Here is a 25,102-nt window from a genome sequence, read left to right as displayed (position 1 = left end):
GGAATCAACTGAGGCACAATTCCTCTTGCTGCAAGAGTGCGCTGAGGGAGCACCTTGGAGGGAGAGCTGCACTGCAGGTAATGTCTCTTCAGGGTCTGAGGCTGGCATAGCTGTGAGGACTGTGATACATGGACACTGGGGCCCCTCTCCCTCCATTCCACAGCCTGCTTGCACATAATCTGAGGGCCCCATTGGGCGGGTGCCCTGGCACAGCATGGGCAAAGGCAAAACTGCTAGGAGCCAGCAGAGTAACACCATTATGTAGTATGCAGTGCCACAGGGCTTCACCACTCTTAGAACAAGACAGACACGACATCTGCAGATTGAGAAGGATGAGGACCTGTCCAGAGCAGCTATCCTTGAGGTCATCCATTGCTCGTGCACTGTGCTAAGGGGAAGATTAATGCAGTTACTATAGAAGTTGCCTCCTGTGCACAGACTTGCTTAAAGTTGTAGACAGGATAACAAATACGAAACACAACCTCCATGAACTGGATAAAGAAGTGAAGACGCTCAATGATCAAGTGACCCGCCTAATGGCAGCCATCAAGACACTGGAAAGTAGAGCAGAAGACACTATGTGTCAGTCTCACAGGAACAATTCGCACCTGTTGGGCTTCCTGGAGAGAGCAGAGGGTGATTCGGCTTCCTGGAGGAATGAATCACTCATACCCAGCAGCCGAAGTTATTTGGAGAGCAATGTAACCCGCCAAAAAGGAATACTTCTGCTACTCTCTTACAGACGGCATGTATAGCAGACTGGATCATGCATTGGGAACGGTATCAATGAACACTGGGGTATAGACAGCCACATATCTGGGGAGATATTTATCATACCATTTCCCTCTTCGGCTTGACCTATTTGGGTCCAGTTTGCACTAGAAGCTCTCAGACTGGAGGCTGCCGCCTGACGCACTTCTCGACACTGCATATACGGCAATGCTGGGTGAAGCACTGACTGCCTACCTGGAAGATAATTGGGGTTCGATGACTGGTACAGGTACATAGTGGGAGGCGCTGAAAGCTGTCATGAGGTGGGGAATATATGAGCAAAATTTGTGACCTACGGAGGTAGCTGTAGGGCGAGTTGGGAGTGTTGGAAGGTAGAATAACATAAGCGCAGAGGCGAGAGGCTGATGCTCGAGAGTAGTGGATGGAGCTGGTGACCCTCAGAAGGCAGTTGGGGGACACATGGGATGGACCAGACAGGCTCAGTCAGAGGGAGTACAGACAGAGGCTACACCAGGAGGGCAAGAAGCCCAGCAAGCTCCTTGCATGGCTACTTAAATTGGAAATGGACATGCCCTCTATCATGGCACTGAGGTGACTGGACGGGACTTCTGTGACAACTCAGGTGGCTACTAATACTGCACTTAGAGACCACCTGATGGTTTTGTATGGCGAGAGTCAACCGGCTGACTTAGATCACATAACTGCATATCTGGCACAGGTAGATTTTCCTGTAGTCTCGCCGGCACTCCGAGAAGAGCTTGAGGCGGAGGTCTCGCCTGAGGAACTGAAAGTGGTGCTGGGGAAGATGAATAGAGGCAAGACGCCGGGAGCGATGGCTTACCCATCGAGTTTTATTAGGCCTTCACAGCACAACTGCAGAGCCGCTGCTTGAGATGTCCAGGTAAGCTAAAGGGTGGGGAACGCTACCCCCTACCTTGCTGGAAGGAGTGATTCTAATAGTGCACACACCGGGGAATTATGTAGTGGACCCTTCCTCATACAGACCCAATACTTTGCTTAATGCAGATACAAAAGTGCTGTGTAAGATCCTGGTTGAAATGCTGTGTGGGGTGGTAGGTACCCTGGTACATGACAACCAATGTGTCTTTATACCTGGTCGTAGCACCACTATGTATCTGAGAAGGCTTACATATGCTCTGCATTCAGTGGGGCACAGCTGGTAGGAGCTTGTGCTGGCATCAGTAGACATTATGAAGGCGTTTGACATGCTGGACTTGATGTAGCTGATTCAGGTTTTGCAACAGATTGGTTTTGTACCAAATTTCTGTTGCACATCTAGTGCCGAAGTCAAGAGCGGCAGAGTGGTATTCTGGGACTGGGTGTTGGAATGCAGTACATGGCAAGAATAACCTCTATCCCCGTTGTTATTCACCCTTGTGCTTGAGTTGTTGCCTATAAAATGTAGGAGGGACCTGAGAGATTTCGGCATCGCAATCGGGGATGGGTACACCTGATATCTCTATATGCAGAAGATTCTATGTGAGGGGGCTGTACCACACATGTTGTCGAAGCTGAACAACTTCGGTACTGCAGCAGGTCTCCTGATCAACAGGCTCTTTGTGCCCACTGGGGGCACTATGTGCCACCCCGGGGGGTGAACCAACTGGGTTAGTATTGTGGTGGGATACAGACACTTTTAGGTACTGGGAATTATGGTGGCACACACCTTGGAGGGACAGCACCGCTTTAACATTAAGAGGATGCTGGGAGTCATGACGCGGGCTACTTGGTTTTGGAAAAATTTGACGCTCTCAGTAGCAGGATGGATAGTGATGGCAAAAATGGTCTCCCTATCCCGATGCCTCTAAATAATCCAGAACCCGCTGCACACGCTTGCACGGGACGTCGCTGCCATTCAGATGTATCAGTGCGGACATGTCAATTGGGCATTGGAGAGAGGGAGGCTGTGAAGCAGTGGGAGACTTATATCCTGGGGAGCGATTCCTTACTTTTGCAGATGCCTGTGAGGCGTTCTCTATGGGGAGCAGCCAGGTTTTGCACTATGCTAAATCTGCAAGAACAGCGCAGGAGATTTGGACAGGATTCCCGGACTCTGCAGGTGGTGCTGGCTGCAGGCCTCGGCCCACCACTTAGTTTTTCCATTTTACAAAGCAATTAAGAAGGATAGAGTAGTGATTAGCTCCAAGGCCTGGATAGGAGAGTTGGGGGACCCTTTGACAGGCAACAGAATAACAGAAACACAGAGTCACAAACACAGGGCTCTCCGGGTGGCACGCACTGCACTGACATTGAGAAGGGGGTACCCGGCCCCGGAAGCGCAGCCATGATGAGGAGTGAGGGCAGTCGAGGACAATAGAAGATCGAAGGGGTCTTTGGTATATCCATGGTTTCTGGAAATGGATGTAGCATACATAAAACACGATAGGGGGAGATGTGGCTCTGATTTGGAATGGATTGTTAAACTTTAAGACAAGTGAACACTGATATTTTGTTGTTTTTGCTGTTGGATTATTGCTTACAACTATATGTAACAGTGAAAATGGTAAATTAAAATACATTTAAAAAATACTTTTATTTAGGAATAGAGCATTATAGATAGTCGGCTGTATCCAACTGCATAGTTCTGCTGCTTTGTTTTGATCATTAGCAGCAACAACCAGAATAAACACTATTTAAGGTGTGGTATGGCAGCAGTATTTTGGTGCCCCCTAGTGGAAGTTCATTATTACTGCAAACAGCCTAAACAATACCCACAGTAACTGGTTGCCAAGAGGCTTTAGCATCAATAAAATGCAGAACATAGTACATCACACTCAATGAAGAAATGGAAAAGTCAATGATTCGCATATAAAACAAACAAAGGCTAATTCAGTATGCTTCTCCATTTTTCCTAAGTATTAACCGCAGGGTAAAAGGAGTGTCATCCTTATGGGCGTAAGCTAATATTTGCAGGAGTAACCCATAATTAAATGTCTCTGGTGATGTCCCTATGTTACTGGTTCAGGGCTAACCCAAAACATAGAGACATTTTACGGCTGTTTGGTGGTCAGAGTGCAAAACCTCTAGGTGATGTCCACTTTCTGCATTGCCATCATTGATACCAATAATTATTCTCACCAAAGGTGGAACTGGTGGAAAATACTGGAGATAATACGCGTGGTTAGAGGAACCTGGCTTTTTTGTTTTAGCAAGAGTGGTCTCTTAATAGGTAATTTCATTTAGACTGATACATACATACTGACAGCAGAAACAAGTTCCTCAAGATAATACTAAAAATTTGGAGTGTGTGGTGAAGTCTACAGAATTCAGAGTTTCTGGAACATTGTGTGTGCTTCTCAAGTCTTGCTTTATCTGCTTAAATATACTCCCACAGTAGGCCTTACCACCGATGATCTGCCGTTGCTGTTGAATAATCTCGTCACACAAGGCCCGGTGCTGTTCAAACCGCTGCACTACATAGTTCTTCTGACGGATCATGTTGTCCTTGAGCAGGGCGTTGGACTGCATCTCTGTGTTCTCTATCTCTAGTTCATGGACCTTGCAGAGTAGGCTTAGTACCTCTCGCTGCTCCTCAGAGCTGATCCGGCGTGGGAGGACCTCCTCCAGCCGCCGGGCCTGGTACCGAATCTCCTTGAACCTCTTCTCCATTTCCAGCTGAGGAAAGAGCAGCAAGCACCAGTCAGGAAAGGATTAGAAACATAATACAGGAATGGTGTTACAAAATGTTGAAAAAGAGTTAAAAAGGTAGTTAGTACTGACCCACAAAAATTAAATCTCAAATCAGTGGTTTGTAACATTGGACTTGTCCAAGACTTCTAACCATTTTATCCATCATTATACCAATAAATTATCTATATATTTATTTGTTTCTTTTTATCCTTATGCTAAACTAATTTGAACATTTCCCATCATCATTAAGATTTGTTTCAATTTTGAATAAATAATAGTTAAATTTTAAAAAAAATGGAAACGGCTAAAATGCAAGAAAGTACCATCCTTCAGAACAATAATTTGGCACATATTTTACCTGACTTTGCATGGTGCAAGCATTGGAAGGAGTCAAGCTACGCTTCATGATAAAGAATTGCCCAGTTAAACCGATGAATCAAGAAATAAAAATTGTGACTCCACTGATGAATACTGAACAACACTTCTATGACCACCTAGTCAGAGTTTCATACTGAGACGTTTCAGAAATGCACTCTTCGGCAGTGCAGAAAACAGCCTACTCATATTAATAAATCTCTGCCTAATCATATTAATGAATCTCTGGTCTACCATTTTTAACCATGCTCAGTGTAGACTTAGTTACTTACTTTCCGCTTTCTCAGTTTCTTCTGCTCCCCCACAAGGACGGTAATGTTCTCCCTCGCCACAGTAACCTCCTGGGGCTCCATGATGTCCGATTGATCATCTCCAGTATCTGAATCTTTTTCGCTGTCATCCTTGCCATATGTTTCCTTTCTCATCTCCTCCCTCCACTTGCGGGCACGGCGTGTTTTCTCCTGCTCCCAACTAAGTTACCAAGGATGGGAATAAAAGGATTAAAAAGGTTGCCAACAAAATTGATGTTCAACATACTTTACTAGCAAAGGTGCATGAGAAAGTGCTTATCTCAAACAATAGCTCTAGTTTGCGACACTTCTGTGTAACAGGTCCCCTGGTACTCTTTAACAGACAGTTCCATACACGTGAACTCTCCTTCTTCTGCCCCTGGGTGTTGGGCTTTCCTGCTGTATCGCTGTGGCTGAAACCCTGCTGCCATTGTTCTTAGGTCTCGCTCGGCGTTAGCAGCGTACAGCGCTACACTCGCTATGCGAGACCTTTTTGTAGTCAATCCTACATGTGCACGCATACGGAGGGACAAAGATGGCGTTGGGCTGTCCAAATGCGCATGCATTTTTAGGTCTTGCATGGCGTTAGCAGCGCTCAGGGAGAAAAAATGCACCCGCATGTGGACAGCCTGATGCCATCTTTATTTTACCTTAAATGGACTTGGCGACTTTCGTCCACTTTTGCTTGTGCCAAACAAAATGTGCACGCGTATAGACAACAGATGTGCACGTGCGCGCATATGGGGGCTTGCTTTCGCTTTCCCCCCCTCCCCAAGCCCAACAGCTGGACATGTACTTTTTTGCTGTGTGTGAGGTCGTTTCTGGGAAAGAGAGGTTTGGGAAATAACGCCCTTCATCACGTCTTGTTGTTACTTGGTGGCTTTGGGGCTGTCATCATCGTAGAAGGAGGGACCCCTGTGCACATGCCCCACGGAGGAGCTTGGAAGTGTGTGGGCTGAAGCCGGGCCAGCTGTTTGACTTGTGGCCGGAATGAGGATGAGGCGTGCCTGCCATCGAGGGGTCTGCTGATGGTCTGTGGCCTGCTGCTCTGTCTGACGAGGTGAGTGCAGAACACAGGGGCTGGACACGTGGCCAGACGGGGGCTCCCACATACATCTTATGCACAAGGATGATGATGATGACAATGAATGTTAATAATTGTGATAATAATACGTGCTTGACATAGCGCTGTCGCTGCCTCTAAGCTCTGTCAACAATCGTTGTTAATAGAGCTCAAGTGAGTGGTGAAGTGGGCACAGTGTGGGAGCACACTTGGTTATGCATAGGCATGTCACAAACAGACCCCAAGAAAGCATTGTGCTCTGCCCTGCTGCTTGCCCAGGACATGTTGGTTTGTTGCGCTCTCCTAAGTTATAGTCAATGGATGAATGTGTCTTCTTGTGTACACACTTTGAGCTATAACGGCTTCAGGCACGTATAGCGCTTGGCAGATGGAAGAGTCGAGGCCCGATGCCCAGGAGTGAAACGGCCATGAGGTGACATGCGCATGGGATGATTTGCCTTACACTTCATAGTTCAGTTAAGTTGGGGGTCTGGGTTTTGCACCCAGTACTTAGGGTCCAGCAGTCACCAGTTTAACCAGTAGTACTTCTCTTCATAAAGCGCTACACCCAAGTTAAGTCGGTGTTGAGTACTACTTTGCTATGTGATGATATGCTTTATTTATTATATTCTGCCATGTGTATGTTATGTGTTGTCACGTGCTACGCTGTACGTCATTGTGTATATCATGCTGTGCTCTGGTATATTCCATGTTTTGCTTTGCTATTGTATTCAATATGTAATCATATGTTTGTTATATATTTTTGTGTGCTGTGCTCCACTGCCCTGTGTTATGTGTTGTCCTGCGCTACGTGTATGTTATGGTGTATATCATGCTGCCTCTGGTAAAGCCTATGCCATGATTTGCTATGTTATGCTCTATGTAATGAAATGTTTTTGTATGTAGTAAACTGTGCCCTGTGTTGTTCTGTGCTATGCTATATGCTATAGTGTATATCCTGCTGGCTGTCCTCTGGTATAGTCTATACCATAATGTGCAATGTTATACTGTATGTTCTTCAATGTTCTGGTATATAGTATATTGTGCCCTGTGTAGTTCTGTCTTATGCTATATATCCTGCTGGCTGTCCTCTGGTATAGTCTATGCCATGATTTGCTATGTCTTTTGTTATAGTGCGATGTGTTGATATTCTGCTCTGTGTTCTAAATTATGCTGTGATATGCTGCATATGTTTTAGCTATTTCTAATGTCCTTTTGGTCTCTGTTATGTTCTATGCTGTGCTATGTTGTATATGATTATTTTCTATATCTCAGGTGCTGTTAGGTGCTGCGCTATTTTATATGCTATGCTATGTTTTATGCTATGTTATATGTTTTCTTATGTTAAGCAGTGTGTTATGACCTTCTATCTTGGGTCAGACATAACAGTATAATCCCACCATGTCACACTGTTTTCTGTCCTCTTATGCCACACTATGCACCACTGTGTAATATGGGCTCCCTGCTGAGTAGACTACAGAATTCAAAAGGGCGCTGCACACACTCATTATATCCTGCAAATAAAAGCAGGGCCGCTGGAATTGTGCAATTCTGCCATCGTGGAGTTTTCCACATAATTGAGGATTTGCCGCATTTTCCACTAAGTTGCAGACTTTAACAAAAAAATAATTCTAGTTAAGACGTATCAAAGTTATTAACTAGCTACCTCAGAGGGTTCTGATTCCTGCATTTAGGGGTTAAACTGACATAAATAAAGTGAAATCAGCCCATATGGTTTTAACAAGGGTATTAAAAATGACAAATTAGTGAAGCATACTGCCTCAAAATATATGTACCACAGTACACCACATAATTCATCTTTTCTTGGCGCATAATTTTGTCAACTCTGCCTATAATGTGGTCATGCCCTGCCGCATAATTCGATAGGCCCTGAATATAAGTAATTTAGGCTGGCTCCATGCTGTGCCATGCAGCGTTTTCTTGTGCTGGTAGTGTTGCAGTATAACTTATTCCAAGGAAGTTTGTACACTCGTGCTTCACTGGTGCACAGGTCTCTGCACATGGGCAGGTCTCTCTGGATGGGAACTCTCTCAGCCCGAACCGCAGACATGTCTCATTGCAAAGGAAACAATCACACTAGCAGCACCAAATGCAATAGGTATTGCCTTTCATTAAGTTAAAGCCATTTGCTTTGCTATACAATACCATTAGCAAAGCAAATAGCTTTAACTTAATCAAAGGCAAGACCTATTGCATTTTCAATGCTTGTTTGTCTTGCCACCATGCCATGGCCCTCTCAGATCCTGGCTACAGGTCATAGGATTTACAACCCAATCTCCATATGTGAGAATGCATTTAGAGCTTAGAACTCTAAAGGCAACCAAATCTCAGGAACCCTGTGACAACATCCATTCCTGATTACTATTTTAAGAGTCTGGGACCTCAAGTCCTAGGATTTGCTGTCATATGTTAATCCGAGTGTACTACTGGGTTCAGCCATAGCATGAGTATTCCTAGAGGTATTCAAAATATGTAGACACTACTTCAATTTTTGGCATCTAGTCTTACAATTTGCAGCTCCTTGTCTATCGGCAATTCACATTATTTTTAGTTCTTATTATATTCCTACATCTTAGATGTGCTCTCAGACTCACAGTCAACAGTGGTTCATGAGGGTCGCTGTGCTATTAGCATACCTGGCATCTCTCAGTGCAGGGATAGCTTTGTTAGCTCCAAACCTAGCAACTTTCAAAGTCAAGTGGGAATATGCTCGAAGAAGTGGCGGGGAGAGGCGTTAGCCTCCTTGGCTTAACGCCTCCCACCGCCACTTCGGAAATGCGAGGCTGTACCCTATTCTCAAGAATGTGGTGCAGCCTGGCGTTTCCCCCTGCGATGGCGCTAAGTTTCACGACTTAGCGCCAACGCAGACATCCAGGCACCAGAGTGCAAGGGTGTCTGTGTACAGTGTAGGGTTGTTTATGTACAGGAAGGTGCCACTTCCTGCACATAAACAATCCTAAAATACCATTTTGTAACTTTGATGTGTGCTGCAGGAAGCAGCACACATCAAAGTTACAAAACGGCATTTTTGAAACAATGTTCATGTACAGGAAGGGACACCTTCCTGTACATGAACAAACCATGGCATTTTGCTTTTTCCATGTGTGTAGCACAAGGCAGCACACATGGAAAAAGCAAAAACGAGAAGGAATAAAGCATTTCTCCCCATTTCGCCAACTTAAGACCAGGAGTTTTCTGGTCTTAAGTTCAGCGTTGCCACCTATTATCGCCGTCCTTGATGATAGGTGGAAGCATCGATCACAATGGGTGTTGCAGTGGAACGCCCACCGCAACACCCACTGCACGCCCCTTCAACGCTAAGTTTAGCGTGAAAGGGGCCTTATTCTTAAGGCAGCGTTAAGCCATTTAACGTGGCTTAAAGCCACGTTAAATGGGTTAACGCTGCCTTGAGAATAAGGCGCTGACCCTACCCCACGGGAACGTCAGAAAAAGTGACGTTCCCATGGCGATAGGGGCTTGAGAATATGCCCCAATGAGCCTATGGATGTTATCTTCTGTTGCTGGAGTTGAAAATTCTCAGAGTCTAAATCTAACCCTGGGACTTTCGTTTGCCTTCTCCAAGGTCTGACTTCAGAGTCTCTCACGTTCATCTTTTACTAGCTGTCAGCTCAATTGGCACGCCCCTATGCTTGCCCACTGCCCAGATACCTACTCAGCGATGATGAGCAAGTGTCGGGAGACGTCCATCTGTATCTCCATGTGATTGTTCTCGAGCTCCATCATGCTCCGTCGAATCTCCATCTGCTCCCGAAATGCCCCGATCAGCTGCTCCCGCAACTGGTCTATCTCTTGTCGCTCATATGGAGAGTGATGGAGCTGAACTTCAGCTGTAACCAACAAAGAAACGATGGCAACACATTTCAATATATACCTCTATGGTCACAGGATGAAATGAACAGAAATACTTTCAAAGAAACTTTAATTTAATAGCGCGCACTTTGCCCCTACTTTCTTTCAACACACTTTTCTTTTTTCAATAAATTCTGGAATATTACAATAAAAGTTATTCTATGCACTTGCAAAGCTGTGCCGCCAAAGCAAGTCGATAAAAGATATTTTCTGTAGGAAGCCCTTTGATAATAACAATTTGAAAAAATAACTCTTTCTATTTTCAATAATTGTGTCATACCGGTAGGCACTTGAAGCAAATTCTCAGTGAAATAAACCTGGCAATGGTTTTCTGTAGGTAGACGGCAAAATAAGTTAAAATATGCAATAGCAAGCTGATGTGCATGCAGGAAAAAACTGCAGGTGGGATGCCAACTGTGTATTCTCACTTTCGTCAAATTAGAGAGTTATTGACATGAAAGACAGGAAGTCGCGCAGCACAAATTTGGGAAGTATCATCATGGACGTCTTTACATTGTTTTTTGAGAAAGTGTTTATTTGAATCCACTAAACCTATGGCATGTGGTGTCAAGAAATATGGATCACATAATTGACACAGACCTTCCCAGCCCTGTGGTAGAGGAGACGAGATTCCTCACGGTCTAGACAGATTGCTGAATCGTGTTTTTGGTGAGCGTTGCACAATCCTTTTATAGTGTGCCGTGGGCAGCTTGTTCACCCTTCTCATGAAACAACAATATATATGATCTGGTGGGTTTGGGTCAACCTTTTTCAAACAAAGCATATTTATGGGATACGAACTAATGAACAGTAGGTCACTTTGCAGATGTTTGTTAATGTGAAAACTTAGGAATGCCTTATCTTGAGTTCTAAGTTCATGGGTAGACAAACCAGGCCTCTGCCTGGGATTCAGCAAGACCACAGACCAAGACTTTGAAAGGCTCCCGCCATTAAGTTAGTGACTAATAGACTTACAGTAGAGTGTACAAAATGAAACAGTTTCTAGAATGCAGGGTCCAGATGACAACTGTGGAGCTATTTTTTTTAAAAACAGACTGGAAAATGAATGCTAGGTTACTGTTGTAACTAGGATGGCAATAAGTATCAGAAAAGTTAAATTTTTTTCAAAGAGGGACTTTCCCTAGAATTATTTAATTTACTATCTGATCTGAACTTATAACAAGGCTAACTTGTGTTATTCTAATGCTTTGTGTTTGATATGGAACTCAGGAAGAAATTCTGTTGTTTTCAAAGCAGTGTAAATAATTTATGTTGCATTTGCCACCACTTCCGTTTTAGTAGATTTAGGCTGAAGCAATTATCGGTGAATGCACTTTAGACTTCTGTGGGATCACTGACACAATAATGTGGTAAACAATATCGTTGACAAAAATATTGTGCCTTAGTACTGTTTACCACATTATGGTGTCCATCTAGTTATAATAGTAAGCACAAAAATATCTGAAAAAATATCTTTGATGCTAATATTGTCCAAAAACAGACATAAATATCGATTTCTAAATATAAAGAGTTTAAAGTAGTGAATGTAAAATATTTTAATATAATTTTTGAAAGACAGGGGACCCCTACATGTACTAAGTTTGCTAGTCGTAGGGAACAATGGACAACTGGGGAAAAGGAGAGCAAAACTCTCAGTAGCAAACAATTATTAAACAACTGCCCTTTACTTAATCAATATTTAGGACTTAACAAGCGACTTTTGATCATTAGTGAACAAACCAAAATATTTTTGTTTATTTTTTGTTTATTATATATATTCATTATTGTATAAAAATAGTTTTTATCTCTTTTCTTACAGTTTTTTTATATTAGTTGTACAATCAATAGTCTATTACATGAATTCCATATAATTACATAACAAATACATAAGTGAAAAAATCAAAACAGACATACATTTGTCACGACGATAATCCTTTCTGCACCATCTGGGTGCAGAAAGGATTATCGTCGTTACGCGGGGCCATATCGAATTGAAGAAACATAGAATAAAGAAATCGGATGGTCCTAACCTCTATTTTGCAGAATCTAAAATAAAAAACTGTACCCATTGAACTGACATAGATGGTGATTTGAAATAGACATATCGATCCTCTACGATACAGCCATATAGTCTATCTAATATATGTTCGGCTGAACATATGGCATACAAGCTCAGTACTCGCCCTGTTCCGTGCCTGAATACCATCTAGAACTAACCTAATTGAAATCCATCGATTCCATTTGGACAAAGAAAACCAAAAAAAAGAGTCGTCCTTCAGACTAAAAATACATTCAAATCCATAGTCGAATGGTTTGATTGGAAGACGTCAACCATGATAAAATAAGAGTCTTAAAAACAATTCGTATATCAATATTCTCAAAATTTTCGTTGCACATTGCACATTGTCATGTTTGTAACTCACGAATGACGGTCACCTGACGAAGGCCACAGGCCGAAACGGGCGTAGTGTTCTATTCCACCGCATTGCCTACCTCAGTTTTCCATCGACCGAAATTTATGTCTGTTTTGATTTTTTCACTTATGTATTTGTTATGTAATTATATGGAATTCATGTAATGACTATTGATCGTACAACTAATATAAAAAAACTGTAAGAAAAGAGATAAAAACTATTTTTATACAATAATGAATATACATAATAAAAAAAAATATATTTTGGTTTGTTCACTAATGATCAAAAGTCGCTTGTTAAGTCCTAAATATTGATTAAGTAAAGGGCAGTTGTTTAATAATTGTTTGCTACTGAAATATTTTAATATATACATTTAAAAAAAAGTAAATTAAATAATACACTAATATTTAATCCTATATATATATTTATATAAAAATAAAACACATATATGTTTGTATTGTTGTAATTATATATATTTATAGTGAAACATAATAAATATATTTATTTTAGCTTATAATACGTTTTTCAATATATATTAAAACAATACACTTTCAGGCTTAGGGTGGCACATAAATTATGCAAAAAAAGAAGCAGAGAACTCTTGGTAGTTCGCCAATTTAGAGAGAGCATCCTACAACACCAGTGACACTCTAAATCTGCTCACTTTATATGTTTTTCTAGCAAGGTTTTTAAGCATAGGATTAGCAAACTCCCAAATTATATTCTCCCTATCTGATGTGAACCAAGATACCCCTTCACGCCTTCAGACTGGCCTTAGGAATATTTCATCCTGGATGAACAAAAATATACTCAAACTCAATGGCAGTAAAACTGAGGTTCTGATAGTAGGTCCCGACCAGAACCTCTGGAACCCCAGACACTGGCCACTTGAAATGGGCCCCCTGCCAACTCCATCGTACCAGGTCCGCAATCTGGTCTTTATCATTGACAGAGACCTAACCATGGAGCCCCAGGTGAACGTTCTCTCAGCCACCTGTTTTACGATCTTGAGATGGCTCAAAAAAATTATATGGATGCTCCCTGGAGACACCCAAAAGACAGTTGTCAATCACCTCCCGCCTGGACTATGGGAATGTCCTCTATTTGGGGGCATCCCAGGCAGTCACAAGGCGTCTCCAACTGGTACAGAACGCGGCAGCTAGGCTGCTCTGTAAATGTAACAGGAGAGACCGTATGTCCAGTCACTTAAAGGCACTTCACTGGCTAAGAATTGACAACAGGGTTAAATTTAAGACTCTCAGCCTCATGCACAAGATAAAGTGGGGCAATGCTCCCAAATACCTTCTGACCCTTGCGCATACCTACATGCCTGCCCGAGACTTGAGATCCGCCTCCCAAGGTCTCTTCTGCGTCCCTAAAATACGTTGGGCTAGGATGGGAGGTAGATCTTTTTCCTACCTAGGCCCAAAGATCTGGAATTCCCTTCCCCAATCTCTCCGTCTTGAAAGTAGGTACCTACACTTTCGCAAAGCCATCAAAACCTGGCTTTTCAACCAGTGAGCGCTTTTGGTTTCCCATTTAAAACCTTTCTGTCCTTCCAGTTCAAATTTCTGTCTAGCGCCGGGAAGCCCTTTTTGGGTATCTGTTGCGCTCTATAAACTAAATAAATAAATAAAATAGCATAGTGTCATCCACACCGAGCTAGAAAGGGACAAAGTCTTTTGCCACATTTACAGCCTTTACCAGCATTGATAATATCACTGCAACATTTGCAGAGAAATTATTGATGACAAAAACAGTGGATGGCGGGGGCACAAGTTATAGTTAATTGATATAACTATAGGTTTGTGTGTGTACAATCTGAATCCATCTGTAATGTCCATGTAACCTGTTTTTTTCAGTGAATATATATATATACACAATTCTGTTTTTGTTTTAACTTGACAAGAAATCCATGCATTGGTCACTTTAAATGAATATGACATGCGGCGCCCATATTGGAAAGTATTTAAGACCCTCTTTTGTTTCAACTTACGTCATGTGATCAAGCCTCGTTTGAGAGGTGAAACGCGTTATGACGGATGGCTGGTGTAATTGAAAAATAAATCACTGATGAACTTGCACGTATTCTGGGCTCACGCTCGTTATTCTTTAAGGAACTGGTGATGAATGGCGTTTTCGTTATCTAATTGTACCAAGGAGCGTTCGTGGTACGAGTGAAAGCCCCTCTCGTGTCTTGGGCGTGCTGCAGCAGGAAGCTGGAATTCCGTGACCCGGAATTGGAAACTGTACTCTGGTAGGAGGAAGCTGCCCGAGCCCCTGTGAGAAGAGCACACGTACCTATCTGAGCGAAAGGAGTCGCAGCCGACCTGACAAGTTGTGGGAAAACTGCCGATAGCCGAGTCCAGGTAGACAGCGAATGCAAATCGCAGAGGAGAGAGTGTCAAACGGCAAGCGCTGCGTAATTTAAAAAGCGCGTTGACTGTTTGTTTCTTCGGTGTGAGCCACATATAAATCACCACAACTAGCCGACATGTCCGCCGACGTGTTGAAACGCAGAGAGGAAGTTGCGGGCCACATGTTTGTGGAAAATCCAGAGGGGTCAATGATAACACCCGTACCAGGAGGTGAAGCGGGAGTGGCTGGCAGCCCCAGCATAAGGGAAACGTTTCGCAAATTGGAGAAGTTAATGAAACGTGAACAGTCCAAGTGGTGGGAACATAAATCCCTATCCCAATATCTAGCGGTCAAGCGTGTCCCACGAGGTCTCAGGAGCACTTTGGCTCCGAGCTACGAAAATCCGGACCCGGCCATGCTAGCTGAATGGGCGGAGACGAATTTGGAGTACTCCGCACGCCTAATGGCGATTCTAGCCAAATATGCGGACAGCGATAGAACGAAATTACAGACTGAGATAGAAGCTGTTGAAGCTGAACTGACAGCAATAGGTATCACGGAACAAACCACCAAGCTACAAGAGGAAATGATGATAAGGCTCGCAAAGGAGGAAGATATAATCAAAAAAAGGAAAGCCTTTAAATTTGAACGAGACAGACTCGACTATCTCCATGGTCAGATTTTCACTTTTGCACGCCGCTTTGACAATATTAAAGCGCAAGTGGGCAAAAATAATCCAAGGACTAGGCAGGGTGCTACCGCATCAGCCTCATCCACGGACCTGAGTTCAGCGGCGGAAAGCGACTCTGACAATGAACAAAGGAGAAAAAACTTGCAAGAGGGGTTTACCAAACTATCTCCGGCACAAGAGGTAAACTGCCTCTGCGAGAGCCGTAGAGACACATTGAGATCAAAATCGAAGGTAAACCCCCAACAAAACAACAAAGGGCCAACATCAAACGCCTCCAGCGCCGGAAATGCCACAAGAGGAAATACGGCCGGAGGAAAGAGGGGCAATTGAGGAAAGAGGGGAAATTGGAACAGATTCCAAACTCAAGCTTCAACCTCAGCACAACAACAACAATTGTAAACTTGACTGACATTATTTTAAGCGCGAAAGAAAAGCAAATTCTGAGTTTGGGACTATCTTATTGTCCCCCAAACAACATGAACTATGCAAATCTCAGAATGGATACCTTCCGCTTTGTCAGGAAATTAAAATTGAGCAAATATCATCGCTTGCATCCATATAAAGAACGTGACAACTTGGATGCAGTTAGCCCTACATTGCACTCAACTGGAGTGGATATAACACTCAATGAACTATGGAGCTTACAACAGGAGGGTCAGCTTGAGACACAACCCCAGCAAACAGGTAACGATGTGAGCAGCATTCCAAGACTTACTTCCTTCAAAAAGAAATCGACTTTCCTGCCCATTATGACCCATGATAGTATAGATCTTTATCAGGACTCTGTCATCAAGGATTTGAAGAAACTGTACACAGCTACAAACAAGAAACATGCTATTCTGAGTAGACAGAACCATTGCTATAACAACCTGATCAAAAAACTTAAGGCTGACAAAAACGTCATTGTAAAACAGGCAGATAAGGGAGGAAATATCGTCCTGTGGCATCGTGACGATTATGTGAAGGAAGCAGAATCCCAACTTAGCGATCTAGATTGTTACAAGAAAAGCAATCTTATCGCAATCAAGACAGCTTGGTCAGAGCAGAATTCTAAACTAATGGCATGGAGGAGTGCAGGCCTCATTTCCAATGACGAATTTAAGTTTCTCAAAAAAGACTGTCCGGTGATACCCACTTTATATCTATTGCCGAAGGTCCATAAAAACCTATCCTCACCACCCGGGAGACCCATATTATCGGCAATAAACAGTTCAACTGAAAACATTTTTAAATATATTGATTTCTTTCTAAAAGAATGGGTATTAACACTTCCGTCCTATGTAAAGGATACAACAGACTTCATTTGCAAGCTTAACAATCTTGAATGGAATGACAATTACATCTTGATGACATCGGATGTCACTGCCCTATATACATCTATAAGGCATCGTGACGGTACAAAGGCAGCTGAGTACTACTTGTCCAAACGTCCGGATAACTGTTCTAGCCATAATCGTATGATTTTAGACATGTTGAAACTCTGCCTAGAACAGAATTATTTCATCTTTAATGGACAGATTTACCAACAGTTGAGAGGGGTCGCAATGGGGGCCTGCTTCTCCCCCAGTTTTGCATGCCTGCATATGAGGCTGTGGGAGGAGCGGGTCCTAATGGGCTTGCATGGTGACACTATGAGAACACATGTCATAATGTATCTAAGATATATTGATGACCTCTTTCTGGTTTGGAATGGCTCAAAATCTGATGCAGAAGAATTTGTTAAACTGTTAAATATGAATTCGTTGAATTTGCAGTTTACTTCTCATATAGATGATGTTACTGTTAATTTTTTGGACATTCAGATTTTCATCAAGAATCACAAGCTGGAGACTAGATTACACAGAAAAACAACTGCAGGCAAAACGGTTCTCCACGCCGCAAGTCAACATCCGCGCCACTTGATTAACAGCATCCCCTATGGGGAGATGCTGAGATTGAGGAGAATTTGTAGCACGGATGTTGATTGTGAAATAGCCCAACAGGAAAGCAAAAAGCGCTTCCTGGAAAGGGGATACAAAGAGAGTATCCTTGACATAGCAATAAAGAAAACAAGAGCTAAGGCCAAGGAACCCACAACCAGCCCAGATAGCCTGCATGTAAATTCTAGGGTCATAGTCCCATTCTGTCAACAGCACTTGGACATTAAAAAGATTTTTTTGAAAAACTGGAACCTGATAAAGGGGGACCCAATAATTGGGGGTGATGTCTCAATTAGACCTGAGATCACCTTTCGCAAATCCCCATCGATGGAAAATGCCCTGGTTAGCAATAACCTAGAGACGACCATATCAGGGACGTGGGAGGCCCTGAGCAAAGGTTTCAGAAAATGTGCTTTTTGTAAAGCTTGTAAATATGGAGTGAATAAAACCCACTACACAAGTCCTTTTAGAGAGTGTCCCATACCCATCACCAAAAGACTGACGTGCAAAATGGAGTTTGTTGTTTATGTTCTGCAGTGCCCATGTGGCCTGAATTATGTGGGCAGCACACAACCTTTGGCACATAAACGCATTCTCCAGCATATCAGAGCCATAACCAGCAAGGACCAATCGTACCCGGTTGAAGCCATGCATAACAGTGACCCTAGTGGCCTTCAGTACTATTTAGTGGATATGATTCTGCCTTTGAAACGGGGGGTTGATAGGGAAGGAAAGCTCTGTCTCCTAGAAACAAGGTATATCCTGGAAATGAATAGTAAAAGTCCGGCTGGACTTAATGACCAGGAGGATTTATATACCTGTTTAAAAGAACTGTGAGACCCTGCCAACATGTTATGTTGAATAGGACTTTCTTGTTGTCTATCAAACTACCTGTGTCCACATTTGGCTCTTTTATTAGATTTCATCTTATCTCACTTTAGACCTTGCGATGTTTCTCTTTTCCTCTGTTGGGGATTGGCAGTCGCTCTTGGCCATTTCCTGGTTAGTGATGTTAAGCATACCCCGGCTGACATATGAGATCTATCTTATTACAGCATTTGAAATAGCCATAGGGTTTGTCTAATTATTCTGGTTTCCACGACTTCCATCTTCCCTGTGAAACAACTTTTCTTTTAAAATGAAACTATTTTCCTTGTTTGAATTAAGTATGTAGCACGAGCACTTTATATTATTTTTTGTATTAGATACATTTCACAGCTGCTTTTGAGGGTCCTTGCTTTTAATAATATTATATTGACAATATAGGCATATCTCTGAAATGTAACAAAAACAACTTTTGCACATTTTTCCAGCAAGAATCATACCAACCAGTGGATTACTAAATCTGAGTCAAACATGACTGTACAGATATATAGTGTATTCCCAAAAGATATGTATACATGACTAATTTTAATATGTATATATGTAAATATTGGTATGATGTATATATAGAGAGAGATATATATTTATATATATGTATATATTTTTTCACATATATATATTTTTGATATTTTTTATATTTGTGATGTAGATATAATGAATATTTTTGGATAATAGTGTATATATAGATAGTTAATTATGAATGAGTTGTTGATGATTGATATTTTAAAGTCATTTACAGAAATAATTAATTGTGTACATAAAGTGGGAATTAACCTACCTGTATGAAATTGAACAAGCGATGACATATGGAATTGAAGGCATTGGGCACAGGCCCACAATTCTGTTTTTGTTTTAACTTGACAAGAAATCCATGCATTGGTCACTTTAAATGAATATGACATGCCGCGCCCACATTGGAAAGTATTTAAGACCCTCTTTTGTTTCAACTTACGTCATGTGATCAAGCCTCGTTTGAGAGGTGAAACGCGTTATGACGGATGGCTGGTGTAATTGAAAAATAAATCACCGATGAACTTGCACGTATTCTGGGCTCACTCTCGTTATTCTTTAAGGAACTGGTGATGAATGGCGTTATCGATATATATATATATATATATATATATATATATATATATATATATATATATATATATATATATATAAACAAAGATATCTGGTTCACCTCCGACCTCCAGACTTCCAAGCAGACCTACCGAAGACTTGAGAAGCAATAGCGCCACAAGCAAACACCGGACAACCCCACAGCCCTCAAGAACGCCAGCCGCAGGCTCCACCAACTCATTCGAACCGCCAAAAGGAATTCCTCAAGGAACGCATCGACAACAACGCACACAACAGCAAAGAGCTCTTCAACATCGTGAAGGAACTCACCAACCCCAGCTCCAGCTCCAACGACATCCAGCTGTCACAAGACCTCTGCGACTCGCTAGCCACCTTCTTCCACCGCAAGATCATAGACATCCACAACAGCTTCAACACTCAGACCCCCCTGACAGCCGCCGACACCTTAGACTCACCGCCCCCCAGTCATACCAGCTTCCTGATCTCCTGGAATCATGTCAACAACGAAGACACCATCAAAACCATGAACACCATCCACTCCAGCTCACCGTCAGACCTCTGCTCCCACCACATCTTTAACAAAGCGAGCTCATCGCACCTGAACTCTGAAAGATCTTCGACAGCTCATTGGAGACCGCCACCTTCCCAAAAAACTGGAAACACGCAGAGATCAATGTCCTACTCACGAAACCCAAGGCAGACCCAAAGGACCTCAAGAATTTGACCCACCTCCCTGCTCCAATTCCCGGTGAAAGTCATCGAGAAGATCGTCAACAGGCAACTGACCGGTTTCCTCAAAGAAAACAACACCGTGGACTCACCCAGTCCGGATTCCACAGCAACCACAGCTCCGAAACCGCCCTCATCGTCGCCACCGACGACATCAGGACCCTGCTGGGCAACGGCGAAACCACAGCCCCCATCCTCCTTGACCTCTCAGCAGCTTTCGACACCGTCTGCCACCACACCCTATGCATACACCTCCACAATGCTGGGATCTGCGACAAAGCCCTAGATTGAATCACCTCCTTCCTCACCGGCAGAACCCTGAGAGTCCGCCTCCCTCCATTCCAATCCGAAGCCACCAGGATCACCTGCACGTACCCCAAGGATCATCCCTCAGCCCGACCCTCTTCAACGTCTACATGACACCGCTCGCCAACATTGCCTGATCGCACAACCTCAACATCATCTCATACGCCAACGACACCCAGTTGAAAATCTCCCTCACCAAAGACCCTGCCACTGCCAAAACCAACTTCCACGAAGGAATGGCGGCCGTCACCGAATGGATGAAGAACATTCACCTGAAATTTAACTCGGACAAGACAGAGGTCCTCATCCTCAGCTCCACCCCCTCCGCCTGAAACAACTCCTTGTGGCCGGCCTTGCTGGGAGCTGCGTCGACACCCACCAACCATGCACGCAACCTGGGGTTCATCCTGGACTTATCACTGTCAATGACCCAACAAGTCAACGCCGTCTCGTCCTCCTGCTTCAACACCCTCTGTATGCTTTGCAAGATCTACAGATGGATCCCCACTGGAACGAGAGGGATGGTCACCCAGACCCTTGTCACCAGCAGGCAGGACTATACCAACAAACCTCTACGCGGGAACCATGGCCAAACTCCAGAAGAGACTCCAAAGCATTCAGAATGCCTCAGCACGCCTCATCCTCGACATCCCCTGCCACAGCCACATCACTGCCCACCTGAGGGACCTGCACTGGCTCCCCGTCAACAAGAGGATCGCCTTCAAGCTCCTCACCCATGATCATAAAGCACTCCACAACGCCGGGCCAGCATACCTCAACAAACAACTCACCTTCTACACTCCGAACTGCCAGCTTCGCTTCGGTGACCTCGCCCACGCCACCATTCCACGCATCCACCGAATGACCACCGACGGCAGATCCTTCTCCCACCTCGCTGCAAAGACTGGAACACCCTCCCCACCCACCTGCAACAGACCCAGGACCTTCTGACCTTTAGGAGACTTCTCAAGACCTAGTTGTTCGAACAGTAGCAGCTCCCCCCCACCCCCACTCAACGCCTTGAGACCTTAACGGGTGAGTAGTGTGCTCTACAAATGTTTGATTGATTGATTAAAAATACACAATAAAACATATAGAAACAATTTAATTTAAAAAAATAAAGTAAACAATAAATAAAATATTAAAAAATGAAAAATCCCCAAAACACATTCAGTAAATCTAAACTCACTTCGGAGGACTGAAATGTACTATTCCCACTCCAGTCTAAGCAACAGTAGGGAAAGTGTTGGACTTTGGAGGGAGGGAATATTTACTATTCCCACTCCAGTTTACACAATATTAGAGAAAGTGTTGGACTTTGGAGAGGTTACATTTACTGTTCCCACTCCAAACAGTGCAAAAGTAGGGAACACATTGAACTTTGGAGCAGTGAAATTTACTTTTGGCACTCCAGTCTGCGCAATAGTAGGGAATGTGTTTGGTTTTGGAGGATTGAATGTACCATTCTCACTCCAAACAGGGCAAAAGGAGGGAAAACATTATATTTCAGAGGAGTAAAACTGACTATTCCCACTCCAAAATGTGCAACAGGAGGGAAAGTGTTGACCTTTCGAGGGGTAAAATGTCCTATTCCCACACTAGTCAGCACAACAGTAGGAAAAGTGTTGGACTTTGGAGGGGTAAAATGTACTACTCCCACTCCAAACAGCACAACAGTAAGGAAAGTGTTGAACTGCAAAACGGTTAATTTTACTATTCTTATTGCAGTCTAATTAAGAGTAGTGCAAATACTTGGCTTCAAACACATTACATGTTTGAGTAACGCCATGAACGGAGAAAACATGTTAAACTCCTAATAAAAACATATTTGCATAAAGTATATAAATATATATATATATATATTTATATATTTACGTATTTAAAAACGAAAACAAAATAATTAATTTACATAATTACTAGTCAATAAAAAATTATCAATTAATAAATCATTGTTATTTAAATATATTGTATTACCTTCTCATCCTGTAGCCCTGCAAACTTAGCTGCCCGCACCCAAAATATAATTATACCATAACTAACATATTTAAAATACATTAAATAATGAATTAGCAATGAATACTGAATAATTAATTAAATATTACTTCATTAAATTCCCACCCTATACTCCTACAAACCTAGCATCCGGGAACTAAAATATAAGTAAAACAAGTAATTATGACATATTTTGGCATCCGGGAACTAAAATATAAGTAAAACAAGTAATTATGACATATTTTTCAAAATTAAAAATCAAGTAAATAAGTAATACTCAATAATTAATTGTTAATTAATTATTACTTAATGAGATTCCCACGCAATACCCCTACAAACCTAGCAGACAGCAAATAACATATAATGAAAATAGATTGGTATTACGAAAGGTACATAATAAATATCATTCATATATGTAAATACATTTTATTAATGAATTTATTTTGAATTATTTATTACCTAATTTACTTCCCAACCTATTCCCCTACAAACCCAACAATTCACTACAAAACTATAAATGTAAAAGAAAATCTAAATCACTTAAAATGACACTGTATATTTTAGTATTTAAGTAATACAAATATATCAACTAATACCCATTAAAATAATAAAAGAAAAATCTTTTTAAACTGATCAAAAAAGCATCAATATTATTTACAACTATTTTTATTTTTTATTTAATTATTTTATTGACAGCACGAGATGAAAAATAAAGTATGTTCAGTCTAAACATTCAATTAAGCAATTCAATATACGCCATTCCATACAGATCCATACAGATGTATATTACATAACAATTAACAATTAAGGAATATACAAAAACACAAGACATTATTGTTTAACATATTAAACTCAATGCAGTTATAGACTTGACCTAGTTAGACATCATAACCAATTAAACACATAGAGGGCAAAGGGTAAAATTCTAAATTATATGAACGTTCCCCAAATTTTTTCCCATTTCTTCATAGCTCGTAATCCCCTTACTTTAGCTAATGCTAGTTCCATGGTATGAATTTCGTTAACAAGTGTCCACCATTCCATAATATGCGGAGGCTTCAAAGAAATCCAAGCCCTTGCAATAGTCAGTCTAGCACATGCAAATAAAATAGTGATTAGATCTTTATGTAAGCAGTTTGATGAAGGTATATCTAATAGAATCGTGAAACTGTAAAAGGGGAAAAAATAATCTCCTTCTGATTAAGAATATTTTCAATTCCGGTCCAAAAGTCAGATAATACGAGGCATGAGAAGAGCATGTGTTCTAAGTCAGCCGGTACAAGGTCACATTTGGGGCACTTAGAGCGGTCATTTGCTAGACTGTTTGATGACCACCTTGAAATTGTTTGCGGGGTATAATACAGAGAACATAAAGTTCTATATGATTGTAGTCTTAAACTAGAAGACAAAACCACATGAATAATACTACAAAAAAGGCAGATATTTAGTTAGATGTTATATTAGTACCTAATCTGGGAGTCCATTTTATAGCGAGTTTTATACAATCATTAGTTTTTTGTTGATTAAGACATTTATAACTCTCGCTGATTAGTGATTTAGTCTTATCGGAATAAAGTCTGAATCTCTGAGTCAAAGACTTCGTACACCTTTATTTTATGTACTAAATAATCCCGGATTTGCATGTATTTAAACCGCATGGAGTCATTCAGTTTATAAAGAAGTTTAAGCGTTGCAAACTCTAAAAATCCTTCTTGGCCATAGAAATCTCCTAAAGTATTAATCCCACAGCTAGACCAGCTAGCCTCCGCCCCATCATTAAAGATTCCGGGAAGTCCCGGATTTCCCCAAATCTGTAATCTTGAATGAAAAAACAAAGTTTTACTAATACTCAAAATCAAATTCCATATTCTAACGATCTCCCTAGCAGTCTTGAACTTGACCCGTTTAAAATAGTTAGGGTCGTTAACCCTTGCCAAAAACTGGTTACAATCTGTGCCCAACATAAACTTGAAAAAGTAAAGAGAATCATTAGCTTTAAGTAAGCTACGAAGACGAACAAAAAAGGTTGCAAAAAAATATAGTTTAAAATCAGAAAAATGTCACCCTCCCTTTTCAATTGGTAACTTCAACAAAAGGATCGACCTAGGAGCTTTTTTGTATCCCCAGATGTAACTGCTACATATCCCATCTAATTTTTTTTTTAAAAGGTTACTAACGCGTAGTGGAATTGATCTGAATAGATAGAGAAATTTTGGTAGTACTTTCATTTTAATTAAGTTGATCCGTCCACTTAAACTCAATGGGATCTTATGCCATTTTTTCAATGAAAGTGCTACTTCTTTTAATAAAGGGTCATAATTGAATGTGATTATTTCTTTTATATTCAAAGATACTTTTACTCCCAGATATATGGCAGTCCTACATATGCCTTGGACCGGAACCGAGGGTTTATAATTCAATATAACCTGTGTTTTATTTAAATTTAATTTATATCCTGACATAGCCCCAAACCTATTAGCTTCCTTTGTTATCCCCGGAAGAGCTTTTGCCACATCAGTGGTGAAGATTGCAATATCATCCGCGTACGCGGTTATTTTAAGAATATTAGAACCGTATTTGTAAGGAATAATGTTAGGTTGGGTCTGTAGTGCATTTAAAAATGGTTCCAAGGAGAGTGCAAACAGCAGGGGTGACAAGGGACTCCCTTGCCGAGTGCCCCTAGCTATTGAAAAATTGGAGGATATCATACCTGCATAGCTAATTTT

The 25,102-nt window shown here is 41.8% G+C and overlaps 1 protein-coding gene across 2 annotated transcripts in view; it reads right to left on the bottom strand.

The window, feature by feature from the left end:
• KIF19 (kinesin family member 19) overlaps positions 1–25,102 on the bottom strand; it is a 347,663-nt gene that overhangs the window by 42,030 nt on the left and 280,531 nt on the right. For both annotated transcript variants that reach the window (XM_086930997.1, XM_086930998.1), the window contains exons 11-13: positions 9,806–9,980; positions 5,031–5,229; positions 4,098–4,368 (exon numbers count right to left, since the gene is read on the bottom strand). In XM_086930997.1, coding sequence (XP_086787123.1) covers positions 4,098–4,368; positions 5,031–5,229; positions 9,806–9,980 — 645 coding nt within the window. The remainder of the gene's footprint in view (positions 1–4,097; positions 4,369–5,030; positions 5,230–9,805; positions 9,981–25,102) is intronic.

The sequence above is a fragment of the Lissotriton vulgaris genome, chromosome 7 (genome assembly GCF_964263255.1).
Source record: "Lissotriton vulgaris chromosome 7, aLisVul1.2, whole genome shotgun sequence".
NCBI lineage: Eukaryota > Metazoa > Chordata > Amphibia > Caudata > Salamandridae > Lissotriton > Lissotriton vulgaris.
The sequence above is the reverse complement of the archived record's forward strand: the minus strand, read 5'-3'. Positions and strand labels throughout refer to the sequence as shown.